At 38.5% G+C, this 14,250-nt stretch overlaps 1 protein-coding gene across 1 annotated transcript; it reads left to right on the forward strand.

Moving 5' to 3' along the window:
- Positions 1 to 315: 315 nt before the first annotated feature.
- Positions 316 to 11,819, forward strand: KRT23 (keratin 23). Its single transcript, XM_013946394.1, has 8 exons — positions 316 to 864; positions 4,625 to 4,707; positions 6,165 to 6,321; positions 8,056 to 8,217; positions 8,310 to 8,435; positions 9,718 to 9,938; positions 10,859 to 10,890; positions 11,649 to 11,819. Exons 1-8 carry the CDS (start codon positions 448 to 450, stop codon positions 11,750 to 11,752), a joined length of 1,302 nt encoding a protein of 433 aa, XP_013801848.1. The 5' UTR covers positions 316 to 447; the 3' UTR covers positions 11,753 to 11,819.
- Positions 11,820 to 14,250: the final 2,431 nt, after the last annotated feature.

Here is a 14,250-nt window from a genome sequence, read left to right on the forward strand (position 1 = left end):
AGTGTCTTCGGAGACCCGTCCCTGCCCTAGTTCTTCATATATTCTACAGTCGAAGGTATTTTTCCCCTCATAAACATGAAAATACAATATATTTACTACAGGGTTAGAAAAAAATCTGAGGCAGAGCTGATCCTGTTCCACACCTACTGCTTTTAGCCACACCTCACTATTATAATATGAAAAGAAGAAAAAAAACCAACCAAAAGGAAAGCAATCTGGTATGCGGCTGCGATTCCAAATAATAACAACAGTGTGTGCAGGCTCATAAATGCTTCAGAGTTGACCAAGAGGAAGCACGTTTCACGATGACACAATCTTGTTGCTGTAGTCATTCATCGAAGGGAACTCCCACAGGAAAAGGCATAAAGCTGCTCAGGGGAGGCTAAGAAGCTGCTCAGTGAGTGCTAGTCAGTGAAACATTGGGTTAGATCCATAACTGAGCTAAACATGAGTACCAGCCAAGGCCCTTTTCAGTTTTTTTCTGGGTCCCTCAGGGGTAGTTCAGGGTGTGGTTTGGCCCAGCAAGGAAGCTCTTACAGACCTTCAAGTGCAGATGGTGGTGCCAGCAGCACACATATCCCTTCTTCCTCTGCCAGACCCCTCTGGCTGGCTACTGGAGGAGGGGCATCTTGGGGAGGCTTCGGCGAGCACCATGGGGAGAGCATCTTCCTGGGTGGGAATGAGAAACAGACCATGCAAAACTTGAATGACCGTTTGGCTGCCTATCTGGACAAGGTCCGCTCTTTAGAAGCAGCTAATGCTCAGCTTGAAAGCTGCATCCAAGAGTGGCACAAGACAAAGTCTCACAGCAAGAGGCATGACTTCAACCAATACGAGCAAAGCATCACTGACATGCAAAGACAGGTAAGTCAGAGCTATAAGGGTCTATGTCATTCTACACGCTGGGTACTCATTTATGCTGATGGCTAGTCTTTAAAGGAAATGAAAAAAAAACTTTTAAATGTTAGAAATACTAATGAAAATTGTTACAGGACCTGGGCATAAACATCCTTTGTGTTCTCAAGGAGGAGAATGGGGTAAGAAAGAAAGGCTGGAAGGAGACAGAGGGGATTCTGCAAAGACCGATAGTATAAAGAGATTTACATGCTGCCAAGTGTTCATTTCTGTACATGAAACCGTGGTTTGAGCAACTATGTCTGGCAGAATTTGGTCTTTTTGACTGCACATGTATTCAGCAAATTACAAAGCAGGCGAAATGAAGAGACTGCCTTCTTTCATGCATGCTGTCTTTAGACGTACTCTTGTGCTTCATTTCTTTGATTCCTGAGGCAGCAGACAATGGAACTACAGGAGTTCTAGGTCCAATGAGCTTATGTAACCAGATGGAAAAATACTTCATTGTAATTAAGAAAACAGCAGCGACAAATTCCTTATGGATGTTTTCACTATAATTAAAAGGAGAATTTCTGGTTCTTGCCAGTAGTTAATATTAACATTCAACAGTAACTCTTTCATTCTTCCAAACTCACGTATCTTCAAATTTAAGCATAATATTAATCTGTATTCATAATGAACATATTTAGCACTGTAACCATCTCTGTGACTAATCAGAGCAATTAACTTTACATAGCCATATGAGGCAAAAAGCAAAGCTATTCCATAATGTGATGTTGTAGCTTCCCCCCCTTTTTGTAATACGGTTACTTGGCATTCTCAAGACCCTGAGAATTTTTTTTTCAAAAGGGCTTGGAAAATGGCATTATCTGGCACCTTTGCTGACTGAGGTCAGGGACTTAATCAGACTCCCTCCTCACTGTTAAATGTGTTGCCTCCAGGCAGAAGATGAGGCACTCTGACCACAGCCAATGTGCAAGGAGAGCCAGAATTGTCATCACCTATTTCTGTTTTAAGGATAAAGAAAGGTCATCAATCTCCAGACCTGTCACTTCAGCACTTATTTTTTTAACTGATCCAGGGATAAATATTTGTTCTCCAACAATATAAATGTGTTCACATTCATCCGGAATTAATAAATCAGAAAGATTTAGGAAGACTAGAAGCCTAATGCTGATTGGGGTAAAGCCCTCACTTTTGAATGGGCTGTACCTGAAACACTTATTTCTAACACTCACCGCTTAAATAGCTGCCCAACAATTACGAGCACCTGTTAGACCCATGGCCTTCCCTGCCAGTACGTATTTAATGCGGTGTTCACACTGGGGAAGAAGGGGCTATTAAAGGATAATTTACAGGGTACAATTCAGTTGTTTAACCTAGAATTTTTAACTTTCTCTATAAATTACTACAATTAGTGCCATGTCTGCCAGTAAAATGAGCAAAAATATAACATATAATTATTAAACCTAAATAAATTAACACACTAGTTAAAAACGTGAGATCTAGGGAGACTAATTTAGTACATAAAATGAGCTTTAGACAGAATTTAGGATCCTATAGCCAATAACCCAGAAAGCCCATGATGCAGAGGCTATCTAAACTTAGAGCCAAATAAATTCATCCAGAACCTACATTTTGGACGACACTTTTCCCTGGACATCTGAATTTAGGATGAGCATGACAGACGGTGCAGCAAGCTGTCTGGCTCCGGCCCGAATTCCTTTCTAATCCAGGTATGAAGTAAAACAGCACCAGTTCCTTAGACTCCCAGCCCAGTTTCTAGGCTCCGTCTTCCTGTAAATGCCAGTACATTATTTGGTCATATTCAAACATCTTGCACTGATAAATATGCAAACTAATTTACAAAACATTCAGGGAGACAGGATCCGTGCAGTTGGGCCCTAAGACACAAGATACGATGAGGAACAAGTCAGTGCAGGAAGCCTTTTTGAAAAAAAGAAGTGTTTCAAGAAGGAATTTGAGTAATTTGAGTGCATTTAGTATAGTATTTAGTGTGAGTTCTTAATTGAGTTATCTGTCATTTTGCTGATTCTACCTAAGACTTGACATTAGAGATGTGGCCATATTTGTGATGGACATACTGAAAAAATCAGTGTAATTCTAAACAAATAAACATCCACATTTCAAAAGCACTGTTAACTGGCATAGCAATCAAAATTGTGCAACAGTTGACAAAACAATGACAACTGTAACTGCTCTGTTGTATTCTTTATTCTTTCAGACTCCACAGAAAGAGTCATGAAGCATTTATATATATGCGTGTTGCTCAGTTGTACTATTATGAAATGGTGCAAAATTAAGAACACAAATAGTGCTTTCTCATTGCCTCTCAGTTACTACCTTCCAGAGTGAAATTTAGCATTCTCTGAAGATGGGTTCTCTGACAACAAATCCAGGCAGCCATACACTTAGGGTATTGTCACACCTCTTCAGCTGGCCGTGATCTTGTCCCAAGGCAATACCCAAGGTGTGATGGTAATTGCTTAAGAATGAACAGTTTGTTCTGTCTTCCTGATTAGTTAATACATTGCACAGACACCTACTTTTTTACCAAGAGAGGTCAACTTTTGACACTTCGGGACGATTCTGTCATTTCCTGGTTCTTCTGTGATTCATTCAGGTGCGGAAAGTTTTACTTAAGGGTGCTGAGAGCTCTCTAAATGGCAAGTGATTTCTCTGTGGCCATAACTCTCCTTGTTCTGCTCTGTAAGCTATGTAAGCGTTGAGTGAAGGCAGCTGTTAGAACTGCAACCACGCTTCTTTTCCTCTTCAGTAAAAAAAGACATGACATCCCACAATTATTAGTTCCTGCTAATTACAAATAAGGCTTTAGAGTACTGTCAAAGATTTCGAATGGAATACTGAGCTTTTCGTATTCAGATCTATGGATCAAAGCTACTTCATGTTGACAAGGACTTAAAATCTTTTCAGTGCACACTGAGTACGCTGAATGAAAGATGTGATGCACTTTCTCCTGCCCTTTTTAGGGCAAGTTTCAACATCACAAAGCACCATCAGAACTATGAATACTTAGCTCCAAGTTGCTGGAAGTATCAGTACAGTTACAGGTGAATAATTGAATGGATCATGACAGCTAGATGCCAGTGTTATTCTCAAAATGACAATCCATGCAAGTGCATACTGAAGCGTGTGGTGGACACGAGGGGTCCTGCTCATGACTTGCTGCTGCCATCACTGTTACCCCTTTGCATTACAGCCCTGATTCAACAAGGTGTTTATACACATGCTTCATTTTTACCACATGATTAATTCCAGTATTTTAATGGTACTCAGACACAGCTTAATGTTTCTTACTGAAATCTGCCCTAAAGTTGACTAAGGCTGCTTTTCCAGCAATGCTAAACAGAATCAAAATCAGTTTACAAAAAAGGAGAAAGTGAGTGACTGTTATTCTACAATATACAATAAAACGTGTGTAACATTATTCATATTCTCTACCTGGCTAGCAATAAGATGATTCCTCCTACATCATTTCCAGAAAAGTAAGACAAAGAGAAAAGTAAGATTATGGGCAAAAATTGTGGAAGCATCTAAATGAATCATGAATCTAAGCTTCTTTTATTCACCTACTCTCCTTAACATGAGACTTCAGCTATCATTTAGATGCTTTGAAAAGCTTATTCTAAACTTTTCATACAACCAGCAGGGAGTCCCAAGCAGCAAAGGTTATTCACCGTCACTTTATCACATCGCTGAGTCTATTGCTGGATTCTGTGTTTTGCAGATTGAGGATCGCAAGATCACCAACGCCAGTATCCTTTTACAAATTGATAATGCTAACATGGCATCTGAAGACTTCAGGCTCAAGTAAGCTGTTCTTTGGTTTCCTGATTAAGTTTGAAAGAGGGCTAAGCAAAATAATTCTTTTTCTTGACAATCCAGTAAGAAACTGATTTTTCTGATTTTTTTTGGTGATATTGGATAAATAAAATGAATACAGAACAAATACAAAGGAAAAAAAGATAAGGAAGGATGTTAAAAACACAAACGTTTGCCGAACAATCTTGAGTCACCCTGTTTATGATACTTAGTTCAGGTCCTGAAGAGCAGGTTTTAGGGCAGACACTTAATACTTGTGACAAAAGGTATTTAAAGATTATCAACTGGGAATACAAATTAATCCGTCTCTGCCCCATACGTTTCCCCAGTCCAGCCAAATCTTCCTATTTCCTGCAGTTCTCTCTTCCATCCCGCTCCACAGGAAATCCCTATCCTTCAGTATCTTCTGTTTTGGACTCTGGGAGGTTTTGCCACGGTAAATGAGCCAGTACTTCCTTGGCTATCAGTACACAGTTTCATTGCTCAGTACACTGTTGAGAGTCCTCAAACTGTCAAAGAAGCCAAAACGTTTTAATGGTAAACTTCCAGGCAAATCTTTGCAAGGGAAAGGATTTTACAGTTTTGTAAGTTAGACTTCTTAGAAGTCACAAGCAGCTGTCTTATTTTCAACAGACAATCAGCTATTAAAACACCTCTCAGCCTTTGGTAATACTGTAACAAACTGAAAGACTCTGAACACCGTATGCCTTACCTAGCCGTGCCTGTCTTTCCATAGTGTCATAAAAAGGAAACTGTGCATCTGCTGCAACAGACTGGAATGTTATCAATAAGGGCCCTTCTACATGACTGTCACTTTCGGAAATGAGCCTGACTGATTGAATGAATGAATGTAGAGACATCAATAGAGCCTACAAAAAATGAAATAAAGGGAGAGATTTTGAGCTTGAAGAGAAACATTGCTCCTTGTGCCCAAGGGAAGATGTGGCAGTATTTTTCTGACTGCCGCACCTTGGCAAACTGCAAGAGGTCATAGACATCTGTTAATAACTGACTTTTGTGACCTTTTTCCTGCTTTCTGTAGGACTGAAAAGTGATCATTCTGGAAAAGAAAATACAGAAAACATTGATTGTGGATGCTGTTTTGACATCTTTATTAGCAAGTTTTTGAGAATCCCATTCTCAGATCTTTCACAACCTGATGAATGCTAAAATGCAAACAAGAAAATAAAAGAAAAAGTTCATTCTTCCTTATCATATAGGAGTAGTTGTGAGGAAGAAAGAAAAGCATCTTACTGTTAAAATTATTCAAGAATTATCAAAGAATGTATTTTAGAAGGAGAATTTGTTTCCTTGCTTTTCTGCTCTCCTTAGTTCCTTCCTAAGAGGACTTAAGCATATCCACTTCTCTTTGGTGTTACTTATACAGGAGGCTGGAAGTGGTCTGTTTTCAACAAGCATGTTTTATCTGCTTTTTCCTGATAAAGGTATGAAGCAGAGAAGTCTCGTAGGCAGGGAGTGCAGTTTGATGTTGAGAACTTGCGCAAGGAGCTTGACAACCTCACCATCGTTACAACAGATCTGGAAATGGAAATTGAAGGCTTGAGAGAAGAGCACATCCTCAGGAGGAAAGACCATGAGGAGGTAAAAAAAGTTCCACTTGCTAAAATCATATCATACAAATCTTTGCTACCGTGTAATTAACTTTGAGTAAGATCCACGGTCTTTAAATGGGATAGATGATTCAGAACCCAATCATGTTTCAAAAGAAACCAATGAGAATCAGATCAGATATGAAGTTTGTGTTCTATTTCAACAGTTAAACTGGGATTTCAGAAAGGAAAATAAATTACTGTATTTTCTCCCAGAACAAACTCTCTTCTAGTCAACCACCCATTTATCATACATAGCTAATAATAAGTTTCACATCTAACAGAAATGTTCTCAGAAATACCTAAATATACATACACAGAAATTTCAGATAAACAGGAAATGTTACTTGGTGCTCTAGAGTTTCACTGACAGGTTTAAATGCACACTTTCCCCTTGACCCTGGATATATCATTTCTGTGGACAGGTCTTGGGAAAATCCCTAAATTCCAAATTCGAAAGATTTTCTTAAAAAGCTGGAAGTTCAGGTGGACCAGACTAAATGTGCCTTCTCTTAAACACTTCCCGTAAGTGTCTGTTCCTGGCCATTGCCAGAAATAAGATGCAGGGCTAGGTAGAGTTTTGACTGAGTATATCCATCTGGATATTAAGACACATTATATAATTTTAAAACTTGTTGCTAGAGGGAACAACACAGCTCTTGAATTCTCAAAGGATCAAAAAAAAAAAAAAGGTTGGTGAAGTCAAGTAAAACTACTTATTCTTGCAAAAATCTAAGCACAATTAATTAGACAGTATTTAATCCTTGTCAAAAAACCTTTCTGCTCCGGATTCTTACAAAGCTATAGCACAGTGGTCTCTGCTATTCCCACACATATTTTACCACCGCTTGACAACGTGCTGTTTTCATTTTGCTTGACCTGATGTTGTTTTCAGTTATTACCTAATGCAGAACCAAACATCCTATTCGTATTTGTGGATTATTAAAAAGGAGAACAGAAATCCAAGGGTTACCTAGCAGTAGATGAGACTTTCTTTGGCTGATCACTCTGTAGACTACTGAAGAGCTATAATAAAACAGCTCTTGGAAGCAGGACAACCAACAGAGACATCAGTATGTCCAGTTGATCTGCATTTCAGAGGCCGTGATGTCATACCCCGAAATGATACTTTGCCTGGGTGCTCTTGAAAATGGTACCTAGCACATAAGATTATGCTACACCGAAAGGAATGTTACCACACCTGTTTGACTTGTTCTGTAATTATGTTGTTTATACAGTAATTATATGTTTTAATCCAATTATTCCTTTAACAATTACACAGAACTGACTCTCCTGTAAACTTAGTTATGGTTCCATAAATATTAACATAGAGGGTAAGACGAAATTACTGTTAGGCTTGCAGGAAAGGTTTTAGGTTCCTAGCAGATAAATAATTTTAAAATGTCAGTGCTTCTTCTTTACATATATATCTTCCAGAAATTTTGTAACAGAAGTTAAGAAACATCTTCTCACATGTTTTTTATTGAGTTCTCTAGCACACTTCTGCCATGGAAACAGCTGTAGGTTACCGGTTTAACTCATGTCACAGTATTATCCACATATAAAATTTCCAAATTGTGTCAACTGAATATATATAACAATCATCCTACCATAAAGAAAAAAAATATGTTGGGCATTTTGAGAGGATGGAAGTGAAGAAGACAAGACAGGAATGAAAACTCTGTTTCCATTCTCATAAATAACCTTGCTTGTCTCCTCTGGGTAGGATATGGATGCACATTGCTCATCAAAGGACTTCAAAGTCAATGTAAAAGTAAATGCAGCACCACCAGAAGATTTAGCCAAGATTCTAGCAGAAATAAGAGAAGATTATGAAGCTATAATTGAAAAGAACCGTAAAAGCCTTGACAGTTGGTACAAAGAACAGGTAACAGCTATTTTCTGATCATTTTGAAGATCCCTGTTGCTGTATGCGACTGAGCAGCATCAGTAAGCTTTCCCCTTGCTTTCGCTCCACAGAGTGCAGCTATGTCTCTGGCAGCAATTCCTAATCCAGAACAGCTACAGAGCAGTGAGAACGAGATCAAGGATCTAACACGCACTTTACAATCCCTGGAGATCGAGCTGCAGGCACAGATGAGTAAGGTATCTGCTGCAGACATCTCTGGCTGGTCATTGTTATTTCATACATTCTCCAAAACTGCCTTGGACCAACTCTTTATTTATATCCACAGCATATCACCTAGCATAATTTTATTGTAGTTATCAAAGTGTAAGTGAAGCTGGAATTTGGTCTGTACTTGACTTTGCCAGAATCTGCAAAATAGATTGAGCAACTATCACCAAGATGTAAAAAAGGTATGTCTCCCTTTACACCAGCATAGGGGGAGAAGATAAAGAAGAGACAGGACAGCTGACTAGACGATCTAGAAGGAAAGAATGTCCAAGAAGACAGATAGTTATACAAATTTCATATTAATAACCCCTATTATATGCAGGAAATATATGAGCCGTGAAGAATGTTAATGAGGAATCTTAAAAAATATTCTCAGCTCTCCTACAGGTGAAAGCTCACACATCCATAACTTGGAGAGTTTGGAACAATTCTGTACAATAAAAGCAGAAACTGACAAAAGAGTTGAAAATGAGTTATTTACAAAATACAATAGCGTCATTTAAAAAGCACTAAGAGAGATAGTCATGATTTAAAAAATAATCAAAGGTCAGGAATATTTTTGATAAACCATTTCATCAAGCATACATTTGCCCCTTCATAAGCTACTGGAAGACTATCGTCTTCCATCTTGCCAAATTGTCCCTCAAGTATTCACCACGAAATTCTCAGAACCAGACTGCAAATATTTCACCTTTCTGAAACAAATATGACTTTTGACGATCAAATGCACTATTATACCTACAAAGAGGATTAGCATTTCAGGATTTTACTCAAGATTTATTTCTGTATTGTCCTTTAGGGACAACTTTCAAACTGATGATAATATTTACTGACTGAGAAAAGCCTAATAGACATGTAAGTGGTATCATATTACTGCTGTCATTTATTTTTGTATGTTTTTGTGAAGACTGTGTGTAACATTGATTACCACTATCAGAGCTTATGCCAGATGGGAGCAAAAATCAATTCAAAAACTTCCTTAAAGACACACTGAGTTACAGGAGCACTGTTTTTGAACATAAAGAATATGGAAGAGATAAATTAATCAAATTTTGCATATAATTAGGGGCATACAACACAGCTTCATGATTTTGCTGTCTTTACATGAATAGTCATGCAAGTGGTTAGTGTTTAAATGACCACAGCCTTAATTTTGTAATCTTCTAGCTAGAGATCAAATTTGCTGGCATTTCTGCACTATACCTATCACATAAATAATAATCATAGAATTGGTATTATCTGCTCTGTCAGAAACACATGCTGGAAGACACCTTGGCTGACACCCGGAATTACTATGCTCTTGCACTTCAAAACATGCAACAGATCATCTCCAAATGTGAGGAAGAGCTAAGCCAGGTTCGCCGAGACATCAAGCATCAAAATAACCAATGTAAGGTTCTTCTGGGGATCAAAACTCGTCTGGAGAAGGAAATTTCCACTTATCGCCTGCTGCTGGAGGGGAATGTTGATGGGTAAGGCAAATCTGCCCTGACTGGTATAGATGAGAAGAGACTTCTCATATTCAGGTTCTTTGTTTGTTTGTTTGTTTACATTTAATCAAAGCTTGTGAGTTCCACAGCATTATATGAAGGGTTGGTATTTTAATGCGATGGATCATGATAAAAAGCCTTAGCTGCTTAGTACACAGGGAATGTAATTTTGATTACCTAAATTGACTTAACAACTTAAAAAATAAGAATTCCTACATTCCACATCATGCCTAACTCAGCTCAGGAAAAACTGCCAATTTCAGTAAGACTCATAGTCATTTTATATTTTCAAAACGAGTTCTAGATCAAAAAGAAACTTGGAGACAAGTTTAGATCATCTTTGGTCAGCCATCTGCAGTTACAAATATCAGCACACACAATCTATCGTACGCCCCTCTGCTGATGGGTTTTTCGGTTTCCCATTCTGTCTCGTCTGAATCTCTGCATTCAGAAATCTCCAGGCCTCTCAATTCTTTATTCTCTCATCTTACATACAGAGCATGTCTTATTTATACAAAATCAGGAAAAGGAAGATTAACAGCATTTATAACTAAAAGTCTCAGGAAGGCAGGACATCGTGGCACAAAGTATCGGGCTATTTCTCAGAAGACAAAATGGGACCAACCTGAGAAGTTCACAACATATGAGGAACAATGCAACTTTCCACAATAGAAGCAATAATCAAAGCATAAGGGAAGGGTTTCAGGCGAGGGTATCTGTATCCGAGACTACTGAAGAAGAAAAGTTCTCATGGTACAAAAAGGTCATTGTTTTTTTGTTTGTTTTTATTTGTTTTCATATTGGTATAAGGTCTCCTTAGAATATCACTAAGATGAAGGGGATGAATAACTACTTCAGATGAGTATACTCATTATTTTGCCTCCATTTCATTATCTTTACAGGACAACAAGAAAATCTGAATCAAACGCTAAAGGTAAAAGTCCCTTATTTGGTTCTCTATAGTGAATCTTTTAAATGTTTTGTCATTTCTAATCAAATTTAACTCAGAATGAATTTAACTTTGCACAAAGGAACTATGAAAGGTTTATGTAACAGTTAATTCCCAGGTAGGCTGCATTTCAGAATAATGTAAGTGATTCGCGGTTCTAGTGAAGGACAGCATTTCAGAGAGTACATTTGGCGGGGGCCGTCGGCTTCTGGCCTGCTCTACAGACTGGCTCCTGCCAATGAAATACATTGTCCAAAACTCAGAGTGAGCCTAAAGCTGTCATGCTGCACGAGGAGGCACAGTGACTCCATTTGGTGACTAAAACAGCTTCTACTAAGCCACAGAAAGCTGGCTTCGTACACATGGAAGTCATCCTGCGGTGTCAGGGCTTGAGGGCAACAAGAAAATCTGCATGTCTGGAAATTCATACTCTGGAGTGAGTATGACCTACAGACATTTAATCAGGCAGGTTAATCTGCTCTGAAATTAGACTGCACTGGCTGGAATGTAGCTGTATTATTCATTTGCCCTGGTATTATTCATTTGCCCTGACCTGGACGAGGCCAGGGTAACTTTCTGGCAGTACACTTCGCAAAGAGCAGTAATAAGTATTGACTTAAAGGGAAACACAGAAAGACAAATCAGTTGAGGAGGTAGCTGGTAAATTGTGTAAATGAAGCTTTCTCTGCACCATCTCTTCTCAGCATTGCTTCTGGCATGATTAATCCTTCATTTTCTTGCAGAACATGCGGGGCTGACCAATCAGAAGATCAAAGCCATCGTACATGACAGCGTGAATGGGCAGGTGGTATCCTCCACCATCAACGAGATCCACCAGCAAGCATGAGTTAAACGTTCTGCTAACTGGCTTTCCTAACAGCCTGATGCGCAGCCTGCGACAATCCCTCCGAGTGTCTCCCTGTGTGTAAAACGGGGATACGGATAATGAACTCTTTCGTAAAATGATTTGCAGTCCAATAATGAAAAGTGCCATACATAGCTGATATTGTTAGTTTGAAGAGTTTTTAGTCACCAAAACACTGAAGACAAACTTTTCAATGAAAATGACTGGCTGAGCTGGTAATACATGTATTATGTACACCTCACCACGGCATGAACCTCCACCTGTGATTCATTTATTACTCTCCAAATTAACTATAATTTAAAATGAATAATCTCTCTACTTTTCTCGTGGTCTTAGGTGTCTTATCATACACCTCACTGCAGCCAATAAATTCTTCTCCATTACTTGTACTGCTGCTTGGAATTTCTGTTTTTGCTTTTTATGAAGTACGTGCCAGCCCATAGTCAGTGTTATTGAATCCAAGAGACTACAAAAGCCTTATTGTTTTAGCACACATGAAACTGGAAGGACATAAATAAGAACAAAAGAGGTGACACAAAGTGGTACACTACTATACCTGGCATTTATACGAGCAAGACTATTAGGCTTTCCTATGTACAACTTTTAAATGTCATGATTTAAAACAGCATTATTAGTAGTATTGTTATAAAGTACACTTTATTAAAATATGCACACTAGAAACGTTTATTTCTTTTACAGCTTTAGAGAAATTTTCTTTAAGTATCTTTACTTTTTTTTCTTTAAAGGTTATAAGTACTTTTGCAGACACTCTCATATTTTCTCAGTGACCTATTTCATTCAAAACACCATTTCACCTATTTGCCTTCATATTAACGTTCACTGTTTTAGCTGACAGGTTCTATAGTCAGGATAAACTGATACATGCAACACATACTAAGGTGTCAGTGTAGGAAGAGGAGACAGTTCACAAACTACAAATTCTTTTTCAATCGTTTTTCATGAATCCTTCCCTCATAACACGGTTTCAAATAAAAATGACTTGGGAGGGAGGAGAAAGAAGGGAGAGAAGAGCTCCAAATCCAAAACAGAAATATTTTCAGTACCAAGGGTTTCATTTTTCTAAGAAAATACACTATTTTCATAATGTTTTATCATCAAAAATATTGCAAGCATGTCTTTTGCCAGCAAGGCCTAATAGTGTGGAGAAAGACTACCAAATTTTTTTAACCTGTTTCTGAAGTTTAGGAATTTTGGACTTCAGCATTTAAAAATGAGGCCCAAAGCTTCTTCCCCTTTCTCACATCAGCCCATTCACCAACTCAAAAGGAGACCCCAAGAGAAAATTTCCAGTGATATGCAATGATAAAACCTGAGTAAGAGAAATAGAATTATCATTAGGAGTTCTTATACAAGGAAGACTGGAAAGCAGAATGAAGGAAAAGAGCCAAAACGGAGCATAACGAGTGCCTGTGCAGATCTGCGTTCCAAAGTTAATGTCTGCATACAGAACAGTACGTTCTGGGCAGTCTCACATTAATGAGCAAAATTGTCATTGTACTCTTTCATATGTCCTCATAAGGGATTTTCATAAGGGATTCTCGTTACCTGCTTTGCTTTGAAACAAGGCTCACAAAAGAGTGAACATTTCAAAGAAAATGCAGATTTAAAAAATAAAGTCTATCTCTGTGATATAATGTTTTCTTACTGGCATGTTAGGACCAGTTCGTGATCCCCCTTTCCTCCCCCCACTCTCCACCCTTGTTGCACAAAGAGATCCCAAAAGCAGTGAATGGATTACCTAATGGTTTCTTCAAATTGGGTAAAACTTGTAATACAGGATTAGTAACTCTTGGCTAATTAACAGTGTCCTTCCTTATAGCTTACCAGATCCAACAAGCCAGACCTGGTGTTTATGGCACCTGGACAGAAGGTGTCTAGGTGATCTTGAGTAGTTTTCTGTGTCATTTGAAGCTATATTTGTTTATCAGTTTTACAGAGCGTACCAGCATTGCTGTAACATGAATCATTATAAAAACTTCTAAGTAGCTCCTTATTTCTAAATCAAAGGAAAGGATTTACATTTTGCATTAGGTTTTCATAGTACTAAACAAGGAAAGAAGAAAGAAAACTGAAAAATTAGCAGTATTTGATAGAGCAAGCTTATACTTATTTCACATTCCTGAACAATTCATTGGCTTTGTTTTGTCCCAACATCCTCTTGCACAGAAGTGACGTGCACTCTCTGCATTCCTGAGTTATACTCTGCTGTTATCCAAATGATAGCAGTCAAGATGTACTTGGGCAGAATTCCCATTCCACTCCATTGCTCTGAAGATTTTAACCTTCTCTTACCCCTATGTCATTGCATTTGTAATGGCCAGACCAGTGTAGCTCACAACACTGATCTCCTAGTCCGCTCTAACATCACCGTTCAGGCATGGCTCTAGCAGCACGATTCAGTGGCTGTCTTCTAACACGGGAAATCAGCCAATTAGTCCCTAATCACACAAGTAAGACCC

This window comes from Apteryx mantelli, chromosome 28 (genome assembly GCF_036417845.1).
Source record: "Apteryx mantelli isolate bAptMan1 chromosome 28, bAptMan1.hap1, whole genome shotgun sequence".
NCBI lineage: Eukaryota > Metazoa > Chordata > Aves > Apterygiformes > Apterygidae > Apteryx > Apteryx mantelli.